The sequence below is a fragment of the Chlamydotis macqueenii genome, chromosome 5 (genome assembly GCF_036417535.1).
Source record: "Chlamydotis macqueenii isolate bChlMac1 chromosome 5, bChlMac1.mat, whole genome shotgun sequence".
Taxonomy (NCBI): Eukaryota; Metazoa; Chordata; class Aves; order Otidiformes; family Otididae; genus Chlamydotis; species Chlamydotis macqueenii.
In genome coordinates this window covers 20090448-20105504 of record NC_141560.1, presented here as the reverse complement: position 1 = coordinate 20105504, position 15057 = coordinate 20090448, and the positions used below count along the sequence as shown (strand labels likewise).

The 15057-nt window shown below is 39.9% G+C and overlaps 1 protein-coding gene across 1 annotated transcript in view; it reads right to left on the bottom strand.

Moving 5' to 3' along the window:
- Positions 1 to 727: 727 nt before the first annotated feature.
- The window catches only part of KCNK10 (potassium two pore domain channel subfamily K member 10), a 70063-nt gene continuing 55733 nt past the window's right edge, over positions 728 to 15057 (bottom strand). Inside the window, exons 6-8 of the mRNA XM_086749005.1 lie at positions 6606 to 6792; positions 3311 to 3453; positions 728 to 1351 (exon numbers count right to left, since the gene is read on the bottom strand). Coding sequence (XP_086605131.1) covers positions 728 to 1351; positions 3311 to 3453; positions 6606 to 6792 — 954 coding nt within the window. The remainder of the gene's footprint in view (positions 1352 to 3310; positions 3454 to 6605; positions 6793 to 15057) is intronic.

Below are 15057 nucleotides of genomic sequence, written 5' to 3'. Positions count from 1 at the left end.
AATATTTCCTACATGAGAAAAAAAAAAAATCCATTTCCTTTTTTTTTGTCACTGGTTAAGAGAAATACCCGCAGAGTTTTTTCTTCTTTTTTTTTAATGAAAAGAGCAATCCGACCCTTAAATATGTCTGTGTTGATTTTTCAAAGCAGCACCTAGCTGGTGGCTGTGTCCACGGACATTCTTTTGGAGTTTAGAAAGATAATGCATCTGATTCAAAAATGGAAAAAAAAAAAAAACAAAAAATCTAGCTTGGATCACGTGCCAAAATGTAAACTAAGCCTTACTGAAAGTTTCTAGTTCACTCCGATCATTTCTCCTCTTTTTAATCACCAGGGAAAGGCATTATGGATGCATACTCCATTACAAAGATACACTTTTTCATTCCTTTCAAAGGTTCTTCTCACATAGCTGCCCTTTGTTTAATATTATGCCATGGTAGGAGCACTCTGGTGATATTGCCACGGTTCAACCTCTTCCTTTGTCTCTTGCCTTGGTAATCTTATACAGGCTGAAATTTCCATGTGCGTAGCTTTCTGTTGCCATTCTGCAGTGCTGTGTTCCTGATTTGTTTTGGCAGCGCAAGCTTGAGTCTTTATGGCACAGTGAAATATTCTTCGATGCTATATAATTCAGACTGAATAAGGAGTCTGTGTAAGGCACGTGTCTCAATATATATATGTATATAAAAACACTAACATTGTTAATTCAAGTCAAGCATATTTTACATTTAATTTCTGTCTTCAAGTAATGCCTTGTTTTCATGTTCCCTTTCTTTGGTTTCATTGGGGATCACTCCGTTCTCCAGGTCTGAGTGCTGCTGGATGCAGTTGGTCAGGACTGCAGTGCTAGAAGAGTTCTCAGAATTGCACATCTTCTCTGTCTCCTCTTCCTTTTTCTCTTCATCCAAGGAGTAGTTTCGGAAGGTCTCATAAATTTTACGCACATCCTCAGGGATGGTCTTTTTGAGGTCTTTGTTTTTCCTTTTGGTCATCTTAGCAGACGACCCAAACTTGTTAATGATGTTGTCCTCAGATGCCCCCTGCCCATGTTTATTGAGCTGGTCTGACCCTTTAAGGCGCAGGTTATTAGGCCTGTTGTTGATACTTTCCTGAGATGAGGCCTTGAAGCGTCCTGTTTCCAAGGCAGTAAAGACAGAGCGCTTCTCTGGAGAGAGCATGTCTAAGGAGTGGGCTCGCTGGTCCAGGCCCAGGCGCCTGCGCTCCATGCTCCGGATGGTGGCTGCCCGCTGAAGTTTGTCGTGGATCTCCACGCTGAGCCGCCTCCGTGTCTCCCTGAACTCAGCTGTCACGTTCGCTTTCCACTCCGCTGCGTGGGCTTTTATTTCTCCAACCTTTACAAGAAATGAATTAAAAAAAAAAAAGAAAAAGAAAAATGAAGCTATAGTATTTCCTACAGAACAGCAGCACAAGCACTTTCTTCTTTGGCATAAAATCAGAGACCAGCCCCAGCTCCAGTGCATCCATCTGGACCCAAACTTCAGCAGCAAAGTGGTTATACTGGGCAAGCTCTAAACACACCAGCTAGTGACTAGCTAATGGCTTGTGTGTCATATAACTTGTCTGCCTATTTCACATTTTCCCACTCCACACATTTTATAGTGTGTTACATGATGGAGGTGTTCATGCTAATCCCTCTTTGGTTAAGAACGTAATTCTTGACTTATAATGTCAGTGACAGATGGTCATGAGTGGACAAAATTAATCACATGTAGTTATACCAATATGCTTGAGAACAGCACAACAAGCAGTGCAGCAATAAGTAATGTATTTTCTTATATTGCTCATGGATGGAGCTGTTCCGTCCCACTGAAGGTTCTGTTCAGTGCCACAGAACTACAGAGCAATTAATGCTGGAAATACCTATTAGATAGGTAGCTGTCTTTAATGGAGGTTTCCATTGCCTAACTGTCCAAATACCACCCTCTCAAGCCAGCTGGAGAAGTTTTCAAGACATATTCTGTGTGGGCACCATGAGCATGCCCTTAAATGTCTCACTGCTTTGTTCTGTTTTACTCCTTTGCACCTGAGAGCAGAATAATGGCTAAGACTAAAGCATCTACATGGTTGCTGTATTGAATAACTATTTCTTCCAAAATTAGAAAAAAAAAAAAAAGAAGATAAATGACCAAGTAATAACTCAGTCAACACAGATCTTTTCCGAAGTTCAGCTGAAGGAGAACAGATTCAGGAGTACAATGTCTGCAGGAGCCTGCCAAGGTCAATGGTTTGCTTAGGTTGCTGTAGCCAGAAATCAGTTTCTGCATTCAGTGATCCACAAGGAAGTCATCTTTGGCTCCTTGAGCCAGATGAGCAGGTGTCCATTTAGAACTGTATTATTTGTGGCAGCAGGCATCTCACATCCACCATGAGAGATCAGTTTCCCACATGTATGTGCCTGCTGATGATCAACCTGACAGCCAAACTCTCTGTGAAGGCCCCTTTATTAATGGAGATGCACAGGGGATGCACCGGGCCTCAGGTAGCATGGTTGCCTTCATAAATGATAAACAGCACTCTGCCAAATTTTATCTGTGTCTGCTCTTTGGCTAACCCTGGTAGGTTAGCTTTGCTAGTATTGCAGGAGGAAATTGCCTTAAAAATTGAAATTATATTATTAACATCCTCCACAATAGGCTTCAGCTCTAGAGTCATGGCAATTGCCTTCTATTTTCCACCCTTATTTGAGTGAAGCATTAGCAATACTGTCTTTGAATCATGGAGAGGATGTTCTAAGTGAATTTAATCATGTTCTCCCTGATGCTGACTACTCAATTTCTTCAATTTTTAATAATATGGTACTCAGTAAGGGGCCTAAGTTGTAACCTTTATTCAGAACCATATTCCTTGGCATAGGGAAAGGTGGGGAAACTCAATGTAAACTCCTGGTTTAAAGGCAGATTCTTGTTTCCTAATGAAGACAGCCAGCTAATGTCTTCAAAACCCATGCATCTCCAATTTTTAAAGAGAATACTGGAATTTTTTTCACAATTTTGTAGCTAGTTTCAGAGTGAAGGCTGGCCTCTCTTATTCCATAATTGCAATCCTACTGATGTGTTCTATGTATTTGGTAGCATTGATAGAGGCATAACAACCTAGGTTGCTTAAGTTGCTTTTTTTCCTCTGTTTGTGCAGCAGCTAAAGATAAGAGCTAACTGGATACCAAAGGCAGCCTGTGAGTAAACCATGGGGAACTGGTCATGCAGTGGAGCATCCTTCTTTAGACATGCAGGAATCAGGCACTTCAAGCTCTCTTATACAATGACAAACCACTGAGAAATTACTAATCATACCTCTTCTTTTGTCTTCTTGGACAGGACTCTTAACCAGTCTCCAATCATACTCAGGACAGCAGCGAAATAAGCAAGGCCAACAAGGATCCAGAACCACACTAAGGGTTTATACCACTCCCGGTAATGTATGTCAGCATTTCCTCCTGCAATAAGTATATACTTTTGCTTAGGAATCATGAGATGCCAAAATTATGACAAAATATCTGTAATTCTGAGAAGTTTCTGAAAGTATTTCTTGCCTCTTGCCAATACCACTGTAGTTCTAATAGATGAGAAGCTTGTCAGATGGGAGTAACATAGTCTGTTCTTAATTTAAAACTCTTCAAAGTTACCTATTTGTGTGCTGCTATGTGACCTCCCAGAGCACCTAGTAAACACTTTTCTTTGTATTGCTCATACTCTAAAGCAAGTCTGAAATTCCTGCTTTGATAATACTTCACATATCCAAGAAAAAAATTTAATACAGCTAGTCTTCCTTATTCTGAACTGCCTGCAGCCTGGTAGTTGAGAAACTTTACAGTTCAACTCCCTCAGGTTATAGAGTTTCCAGATTTTTTTTTAGTTTAGCTACAAGATTGAGAGACCTATGTGCAGAAGAGCTTTGTCTTCCCCTCCAAATCAGGTTATCTGACAGGAAGCCAACTATGCATCAGCCACGATAATACAGATATACTATCAGCTTGGGTAGCATTTATAGGGGTGCATTCTCTAGGCAGTGACTTGAGAGGATTTATGAATCAAATGAAGCAACAAATATCCTATATGGTCTTCATTAAAGTCTTATGATGAGCTGGTCAAACAAGTTTGTGAGATATTTAGCAAATCTAATGGACTATGAAGAGCCCAAAATAAGTGCAGTAGCAGCCAGGCTGCTGCCTACCACAGAATAGAATAAACTTTTCCAAAAGAAAGCAACCACAACCTCACTTTTGAGACTCACAGTGCTATGTGCACAGCATGAATGAGAGTCAGTGAGAGGTAGGCACAGCCCTGAGCTGAAGAGGGCAAGTGGCAAAGAGTCCGCACAGCCCCATGGGCACAGCTGTATCCCTCAGTGCAGGTGAACAAACATCACTTTGGTGGCACCTGTGTAAATCTCTGCCTGAAAAGCAAGACTACCAGGGGACTCAGGCAAAGGATTGCATATTTCCTGGACTCCAGCATTGGTTAGACAAGAGCTAGACACCAACCTGTACTTCTGTATGACTACGGGGAGATTTTAGGCTTTTCCCCCATTAAAATCACCAGACAACACAGTTCAGCATTTCCCCCTGAGCTTTTTGCAGCCTGATACATTCCTATAACTTTTTAATTTTATCCAGACTCAGTATGAGTGTACGTATGGCGTTTGAATATTCCCATGGAAGGTCAGACATTTGAGAACTGGCAGGAACCCAAGTATTGGTTTTGATATTAATTTCTCCTCATAGACCACATGAATCACTCTCTTTTTACCAGTCTTTAAGGGTATAAAACAATGGGAGGTGGGGACAGCTGTTGCTATGGTACGAGTCTCTTCTTCTGATCATACGTGTCCCTGAGGAAGCTTGCTCTGAAACAGATTGTCTGGGTCTATCTTATGGAGTAATCAAGCAACTGAGAAAGTATGAGGCCACTTTTTTCAGCCTATTAGATATTATGTTTTTTTCAGGCTACATCGACAATTGTTTCTCCAACAGTAGTACAAAAGCTTTGCCAGTTTGCCAAGAGATGGGACACGTTCTAGGTGGAATAAATCAGCATAACTCCATTGATGCTGTTTTACCCAATACGATGTAGTATTTTTTATTTGATGTTGAAGGGACAGAGATACTGAGACATTAAAGTGACAGAAAATAAAAGTGACAGAAAATCTGTCTCAAAACCAGCAATAAAACCCAAATCTCCTGGTGATCACCTGCCTTAAAGTTTTATCATGAGATCGCCTCTGATGTTTTCTCATTCAGGGTCTTCCATTAGATTTTTGAGAAATCCTGGTTGTTAGTAGCCACCCAGCTGTGTATTATATTCTCCCAGTCATGTTGGATATAAAATAATTTAATTTAATATTCAGAGATTTTTACTATTATATTATTAAAGAAAATAATACCAAAGTGTGATACACTTAAGAAAAATATTGTTGATTATTTTTATTTCACATTGTGATACCACAAGGACAGATGATCAGTGAGCTTCTCTTCACATTTAAATGGCAGAAATGGACCAATCTCATACAATCACTTCTGTATCTGAATGCCTGTAAAATACTTCTTTTTCATATCTGGGGCTCTCTTTGTTCAATGTCTTTTCTTCCTCAATAATTCATGTCTTCTATACCACTAAGTCATAGAAAAGGAGGATTAGTTTTCTCTACAAAAAGAATTGTCAGCAGCTTTTCAGCAAAGAAAACTTTGTATTTCCCTGTAGTTTCATTTGACATTTTTAACTCATATTTCACTGATTTATAGGAAATAACAAAACAGGAGCATAATATGGCTGTCTGTAACATAGGCATCTTAATGCCTTTCATTCGGACCACTAACAGGAATAAGGAGTAGAGGTCATGCACTAATGGGAAAAGGAATCCACTTATTTTAACCACCTTTTCGTTAGCAAAGCAGTTGTGTGAAAAAAAAAATCTGTTATCTCTCCAGCCAACAATCTGGACTCCCTATTTGGAAATTGATAAGGATGGATATTTATAGTTCCTACTAGTACTGTATTAATCTTGGAGCGTATCCTCCTAGCACTGAGATGCATACTTCATTAGTCGTTCTCTTCCTACAGGAGTTTTCCTTAACAGGGCAACTGCAATGTCAAAATTTCTGCCAAGGTTAGAGAACAAAATGCAGTTTCTGAAATGCTGCAGCTCCTGTAGTAGCAGCCCACTACTGCATCCAACCAGAGATTTCTCCAGCACTATGGCTCTGCCCTATCTTGTAAAACCTTCATCCATTCATCATTTTGGCTACTTGCTTCTGCAGTCAGCCTCAGACTGAACCCTAATGGACTAATACAAATCTTGAATTCAACAGGAAGGTCATTTGACTTGTGCATAATTCATTGCACGATAAAGGATAATCAGGACTTCCCAGGCTCCCGTTATCTACACTGCTGAAAGCTTGCAATCTGCAGATGGCAAGATACCTGGATCTTAAATCAACCTGATGTCCTATCACATAGTAACCCCAACAGAAACACCTGGCATCATTTCACTGGAATATAATACATTGTGAAAAGCCTCCTCTCTACAACAAAGAACAAATTCTAAGAGCCAAGGCCCTCGTGCAGAGCACCTAGGCTGGAAGCTGCTCACCTGCTACAAAGTCACCGAAGCCAACAGTAGTCAGAGTGACAACCACAAAGTAGATGGACTCCAAGGCTGTCCATCCCTCGATGTGTTTGAAGATAACTGCAGGAATGGTCACAAAGACAATGCAGCCTGCCAGGATGAAGAGGATGGTAGAGATCACCCGGATCTTTGTTTGACTCACTTGCTTTTTCTAGAAAAAAAAAGAAATAACAAAAGAAAAAAAATATTTTTGAGTGGATTTCAGGGACTATATACCTCACGAATGCCAGACTGATCTTCCCGGTGTCATCTGGTATGTCTCTCTCTGTCTTTTGTGAGCTTATTAAGTGGAATACAGCCTTCCCTCCCCATTAGTGAGAGCCCTGCCCAGATAATAGTGAACCTCTACGTCTGGCCTCAGAAAACTGCGATTCCCATTTTCCACGCACTAGGCAGTTACTAACCTACCAGAAACACAGCCTGGAAAAGCAGTCCTAAGCTTTAGAAAGGCTGCAGTACACTTCAGATCAGGTTCAATGTGCAAGAAAAAGTGCACATACATACACACCTCCATACATGTCTACGTACACCCACATTGCCTCACCAGCAGCAAGCATAAACAATCAAGACTAAGACAAAAATAAACCCTTTTTTTCCCCTCTAAAAACCTGAGATTCTATGTAGAAATAATTCATGCTTTGGGTTTTCCAGACTCAGGATTTTCAGCTTTCATTCATAAATATGAAGGTTAAATCTCCTTTTCAAAAATAGATAGCTATATTATTGGTTTACTCCGGAAATAAAGGATTTATGTCAAATACTAAACAACCTGAGATAAAATTACCTACGTAAGTCCACCTGGAAAGCTCTTGAACTAAGAGTATGTGTGTTACTGGCTGCTATAAACTGAATAGAAATATGAGCAATGTAACTGCAACATTTTACATTCCTAGATCATATAAACTCTCAATTTATTTAATATAAACTTAGATTTTGTTTCCAGTAATATTGATGCAAGCCTGGACTAACACACTGACTCTGGCACATTTATTTCAGATTTTCTCTGCTGTAAATAAACTGAAAATTCCATTGAGTTTCATGAGAAACCTGGAGATTACTAGAAATATTACTGTGGATTAATTACAGTGGCAGTGTAAATTCTCTATTTATCCCAGAAAATGAATGTAGCGGTCACTGTAAGTCACGTATTTCCAAATTAGATTTCCAAATCAAGCATCTCCCTTAACCCAGAAATGAGATCTCATTTCAGAGTAGGACACTGCCTAGACAGGAAACGAGGTCTCAGAAATTATCATTATAATATACAGGAGGGATATTGCCTGAACTGGTTAATATCTAACCAGCTTGTGAGCAAGTACTACTGCTTCCACTAAAGTATGAGCATTTCTTTCAGAGGTGCAATGTCAGACTCCCATTAGGCACTCATCTGATCTGGGATGCTCTGCATTTAGAATCCAGGTAGCAGCATAAGTGTGTCATGCTTCATAAATAGTTTTAGTTCTGAAACTGTTTGACATGATCCCTACACTTTTTTTTTTTTCCTTTTTGTGTGTGCGCATGGTTTTATGTGTCTGGCTGAACAGAAATAGTTAAATAAGGTTATTAATAGGCCATAAATAAGATTAATCGAACACAAGACATGGAAAAAAAACTGCCACGGAAGTATCAAGGAGAAAAACAACACAAGAATATAAAACCTGCCTTGACTTCTTACTTCCTCTCCTTCTCTGGAGAGTCATTTTGAGCAATTTGCTAAAACGCTAAAGGATGATCTAGCTTCTGTAAGAGGTATGGACACACATTCACAACGGCATGATTTCAGGCTTTCTGTATGTGTGGTGAAGGTTAAGCAACCGATCACATGGATGTTATGTGGTGTCTTAGATTGGCACACTTGCGTTTTGTCATGGAAGGTGAGGATTCAACCAACTTGTTGTTTATTTACTAGTTTGGCCAAGGTGACTTGTTCACTCCTACTAAATGCTTCAATCTCCTGATAAATAAAAATGAAAAGGCAGACACCTTGCTACAGTGGAAGGTAGGAGGCACGTGCAGTGCTGTATAGTACTGGGAATCCTTGCAGAAAAAGTACTTTGGAGCTGCCAAGTACTAATAGTAAAGCAAATTTATGCATAGCAATCCTTCCTCCAGCCCCCATATAGCAACATTAAAATGCATTTCAATACGTGTCAGGATTGTCCTGGCTTATGGTAGAAACAGGAGTGGAAAGAATGGCCTGCAAATCAGTACCAAATGTTCAGGACTCCACTTGTTCATGAGTGATAAATCCAGCTGAAGCTTGTTGGTTTTTTTAAGTCAAAATGGTAACGACAGTAATGAGAGGATCTGCAGAAAGGCCTGACTCGCGGTTATTGTGCACCTCAGTCACTCACAAAAAAAAAGCAGAGCAGCTGAGAGTCTATTTTTTCCTTACTCTTCCACTGGTACAAATGAAGTCAGAAAGCAATGGTGAATAAGGCACAGCATTTTTAGAGCTACTGAAAATAGCACAAAAGCAAGAGTCAGAAGTAGAATGGACAACACATGAAATTTAGGATACAAGTGAAAAGGGGAGCCTTTTTACAGTTAGATGTGCATTCAGAAGACATTCATAGTAGAGTATAACTGCTACAGATAAAAAAAAATGCTAAGACATATATGCCATTTTTAATGGAATATGTACATTGTTAGTAATGACATGTGACAAAAAGATTGGTTTGCATGGGGTTTTTTGCAGAGGGAGTTGGCCTTGCTATTTTACTCCAAAGAACACCATTTTGTGCTGACCAAGTTCTCAGGAATAAGGAAATGCAGCCTTTACATTCCAGTTTTGGCACAGTTATATCAAAATGAGATTAGATTAGCCTAAGCCACTGCAATATTACACTGTACCAAGTCATTATTAAAATAAAAAAATATATATAAAACACTGTGTATATATAACACTAAAGGCTGAGAAGTCTGAAAAGGTTCATACAAACTTCTCTTTGAAATAGCATTTGCAATCTGGAGCCAAACACTGGCAAGTAGCTGAACAATTCTAGCCAGGCTTAACACATCCTCTGAGATCATTTTGTGGCATAAATACAGGATTTCCTATAGGTGTCAAAATGAAAAAGTAAGAGACACCTTTCTCCAGGAAAAACAGTTCATCTCATAGTGGTTTAAGTAAAATAAAAACACTTTTAAAAGACATCTTTTCTACTTTTTTTTTTTAGTTTGGTTTTACCAACAAGTTTTCTCCACACTCATGAAGCAGATAATTTGTAAGACATTCATCAAATATAAATAAATTAGTGCCTGCTAATGAGAGATACTTCAATTTAAATCCACCTAGAGCTAATCTGGTTAAAGAGCAAAGGAGGAATCTAAGAAAAGAACAGAGAGTTTTCTGTGATATAACCACGTATGAGGGGTTATTTCTATTTACCATCACCAGTGAAGGTGCTTATTTTACTCTTAAGGTGCCTAAGTGCTAAACTGGCAACATCACAAACATCATCTTGCTCATATTAATTCAAATAACGTACTGTCAACCTGCTCTAATGCCAAAAGGGGTGAGGACAGACATTCTCATGTAAATACCCTCATCAGTGGAATTTAGTTCTTATGCATCATTTCCGTCAATAATTGTGACATCACTTTTTTGTTATTTTCTATTATATACACAGGGGTCTTATCAGTTTTGGTCTCATCCAATAATTTTAGGAGTTAAAAGAAATTCAATTTTTTTTTTTTTCCTTTTCTCTCTCTCTGGTCCTACACATCACAACTGATGAACTGGATTCTTTTACAGCTCCTGCACTTTTCAGGTGGATTAACTCAGGCACAATTTTTCTGACCTGACTGTTGAAAACAAAAGGACCAAACAAGGTTCTTAATTTCCCAAGCTGAGACCACAGGGATGATACATATTCCTTTGAAAAGGGAGCAGGAGACATTAAGTGTAGGATCAAAAGATGCTACAGCCATTTATCAGACTAGACTAAATGCTAAATATATGGAACATATATTCCATGAACAGCATATTTCAAATATGCTTATTCCAAGGTTTGTAGTGTTACCTCCCATTTCACAGAAACTCCCCCAATTTACAGTACTACTCAACCAAAAATAGCACTGGAACATTTGCTGCTTCACAGTGATCTCAGATGGTTCCTCTGTCTTCCAAACATTTTCTTTTCTGAATTCCTGACAAATATCTCCAAGACACCAAGCAAGTTGTTTACCTTTTTGGCTAGATGACCAATGTCATATTTTTAGTGCTAGCATAACATGCCTGCATGGAACATGCTGTCCTCACCTCTCTACAAGGCTCTGCATTTTGGAGCACTCCTCCAAAGAAAATACATTTCTTTAACATTTCTGTTGTCCCTTTCACCTACTCTTAACTTTATGCCCTCTCCCATGATGACAACTATTCTTGGAACAGATTGTCTCTTCCTGTGCACTAATTAAACAGCTTGTCTTCTAAATCACTTTCTCCACCTCAAAATATTTCAACAAGAGGAAACCCAATCTTTGCACTCAAAGCATAGAACAGAATATCACATTGGTTCTATTTATTTCTCTGCCACAAACATTAGGTATGTCCTTAGTCAAAATATTTTTGCTAAGCTACTGTAGACAGTGCAGATAGTCATAGGTTCACACTGCTTGTCTTTCAGCTCAGTCAAATGGAAGCCAGCCCTGGTCCAGAGCCTGGCACATACTTCTGTAAGGTGTGATGCCCATCTCAACAGGCTCTGCGGAAAGCCTGGCACAGCACTGGGCTCACAGAGCTCCTTGGTGATCAGCAGTGTGGTCTCATTAACCTCGCTGCTGCTAAGGCCTGTCACTGTGGGTTTCTTTCTAACTTATTCTAGCTCCTTCACATTCAAAATGAGACTGAAACTAAATGTATTTTAAATATCACTGGCTTAGAGATAACATCTAAGAATAATATAACAATCTTTTGTTCTTCTGTGTTCTCTGGACAAAGCCATTCCAGCTTGCTCCAATGGACGTACCGCAGGACACTGCTGAGCCCTTCAGATGAGGTGGTGGCACCTCTGGGAAAGTGTACTGAAGAAAGGGCAGGAATGCTGGACAGGCAGAGGATGAGGGTGCGGAGGAGGGAATGAGGGAATAACAAGGTCAGAGGAGTGGGAGGTGCTTCATGGCAGAGCAGGTACTTCCCTGGAGGGACGGTAGCCCATGGAGGATCAGCAAAGGACCAGAGGACAAAGGTTGAGAAAGAAGGAACAGAAGAGAGAAACCACTGTGTCCTGACTCCAACCCCTGTGCCATTCGCTGCTGCACTGGAGGGACCGAGTGTGACCTGCAGCAATAACATCGGTGGAGGAGAGGTGTCTGGAGTGAAGCTGAGCCTGGAAAAGGGGGAGGAAAGGCATTTTGAACGTCTGTCTGGTTTTGTTTCCAAACACCCAACTCAGTAATTAAATATTTATGCTAATTGGCAATAAATTAAGTCAAATTCCACAAGTCAAGTCTGTTTTGCCTGTGACAGTACTTGGAAAATGATTTCGCTGTCTTTATTTTGACCCATGAGTTTTCTCACTCTTGTTCTTCTATTTTCTCCTCATCCCACTGCAGGGAGGGGAGTGAGCAAGCGGTCATGTGGGTGCTTGCTGCCAGCCAAGGCCTACTCACCACATCAATGAAGAGGGCAACACCCCTTGAAAGCATAGCAGCAGAATTCTAAGTAATATATTTTTAAATATATATAATATTTCAGACACCTCCATGGGTTATGAACAGTGGTTTGAACCATTCCACTAGAGACAGGCTTCCCCTACTGTCTAACAAGCTCTCTTGGTGCCTCAGTGCCATTTTAATTCTCACGTTTTATAAAGAACAGTGCTATTGCAGCACAAGAAAATGCAAAATCCATCCCCTGTTTCTTAACTGTAGTAGGTACTATAGAGGAGATGAGAGATATAAAAAGCTGTAAGAACTCACATTTGTTACCAAGCTTGGGAGAGACAATCCTGAACACAGACAGGGCACGGGTCTGAGTAAAGAAGGATTTTTTTTTTCATTGCTATTTTTCCTAAAAAAAACCCACACTTCTGCGGGGTGGTTGTCTAGACCCAGATGGAATATGCAGCAAGTTTCTCACAGAGCAGCAGGTTTCTCTACTGTTATTTTTTTAAATCTCTAGGCATGAATCTTGCTGCAGTCATAATGTGAGTACTGATACTGTGTTATGAAAACACAGAAACACTGGCTTGGAAATTTTCTAGGCTTGATATACCCCTTTCCAATCTTCTTCTTTTCACTAGAAAGTACACATAGGGCCTTCTGATACACACTAAAATAGTTCTTGCATGTTGCTGATCATGCTACTGAAAAAAACCAAAAATAACGATCCCAAACCTCTGTTGCGGCTGAGCTGTATTCAGCCCAAGAAAAAAATAAATGTAGAATAAGCGGTATCCATGTATATATATGCTTTTCTCAGACATTGGAGCAGACAAGGGACAACAGAGGTTCATGTTGCAGACTTAAGAAATTTCAAAGGACGCTTGCAGAAGCCAAATTTGAATGTATTGCTCCTTCCTTCAACTCCCTTCTGAGCTACACCTGTATTCCCCTGTCCCAGGGAGGGCAAGAATGGGTTAATAATGGTTGTTCCACATCACTTCCCTGTACCTGAATGGATTTTACCTTGCCATTCCTGGTAACCCTGATTTTGATCAGGATTGAATCAATGCTTCATCTTGCTCATCAGTGCAATTCAGGGGAAAAAACCAAAATGTAGTTATGGTGGTGCAAAGAGAAGTGCCACATAGCAGCAAGGCTAAATTTATGAGTGTACACTCAGCATCTAATTAAGAAATGAACTGAGACAGAGAAAGACAATTAGTGTAGCTAGATCAATGGAAGGTTTAGTTATCTATTGCATTACATGGCCACTTTCAATGACTTAGCAAGAAAAAGAAAATTGAACTTCATTTTAGAAATATCTCCTCTTAGGAGGGTAGAGAAATTCAATATTCCATTTTTTAGCTCTGTTTGGGCTTACATTTTTTGTTCTGTTAATTTTTTTGTTTTGTTTTGTTTTCTTCCTCTACAGTGGAATAAAGCATCCAGATTCCATCATACCAGATTCCATGTTGAGCTTCCAGAACATTTCCCTAGTGATTAGGAATGTAACAATAGCATTCGTAAAGCTAGAGGGGATACTTTGTTGGACTAGATATTGAAAGGTTAAACAGTGACCATTTGAAACAAGGAGAAGATCTTCAGGCTAGACTTCTTGTATCTGTTTCTAGACTGCAGATTTAAGTTTCTGCTTAGTTTGAAATAACTGGCTAAGCAACCTTCCCTTGCCCTTCTCGGGTACAGTATCATATATCATTCTCTCCAATAAATTCTTGCAGAAGCCTCCAAAGCATATTTTATATTTACCATGAGATTTCTTACAGATGTTAACACTACAAAGACTGCAATATTGTAGTCTTTCTAGAGAGGAACACTATTTGTAACTAGCTAAGTAACAAGCGAGCATCCTGCACAGGGAGTGAATTTTGCTCTAGGTGCGATACAGAGCCCAGAAGAATGGAAGGAAAGTAAAAGGAAGAAGACAGAGCAGCATTCCCAGGTAAAAGTGTGAAAAGAGTGGAAAATGTCTCATCCCTGCAAGTGTCCCTCCATGCCACAACTCTCCCCCTGCTCCTCCCAGCCTTCTCCAACATTTTGCAGGAGCTGCCATTGCAAAGGTAAAAGGAGGGCAGGAAGCACCTTCAAAAGGAAAGGTCTGGAATAGGGCTCCAAACAGTTCTTGTTGCCAGAATGACACATCTATGTGCCATGGGAAAATATGACCATGTAGATTACATTAGAGTGTTTAATATTATAGCCTGACAGTCCTGAAAGGTGAAGGTTGAATACCTAAAGCAACATAATGGTAAACTTGCCATCTCCATCCAGCCTGTTTGTAACCTTAAAGTAGCATCTCTTAAGTGAAAAAGTAGCACAGTCCTCATGTCCAGGATGAGGCACCATGTACAGGTACCTGTAATGAAGAGAAGGCAGCAGCCTTCTCTTCATAGATAGAAATGAAGTAATTTCTATCTATTGCCTTTCAAGATCCACCACCTCCCTCATACTCAGTCTCTGATGCTTCCCCGAAGGCTCCCCACAGGAGTTTTGGAGGGTATTCTGAACACTAACTAGAATGCCTCTCTGTATCTGTTGGGGAAGAGGGGGGATCAACAATCACCGTAATATGAGTGATTCTGTGTTGCAGTTGCCTTTCTGTCTTGCTTTTCCTTTACCCTCTATATTGCAAATTTAAACATTAAGATTTTCTTTAGGATATAAACCAGATTTTCAGAGATGGCAACACCTGCTTCACAACCCTGGCACATAGGATTTGGTATTTCAGGACTACACTGTCAGGGACACAGAGGAGTTTCCACAATAATGTGACCAAAACTCAAGGCAATGA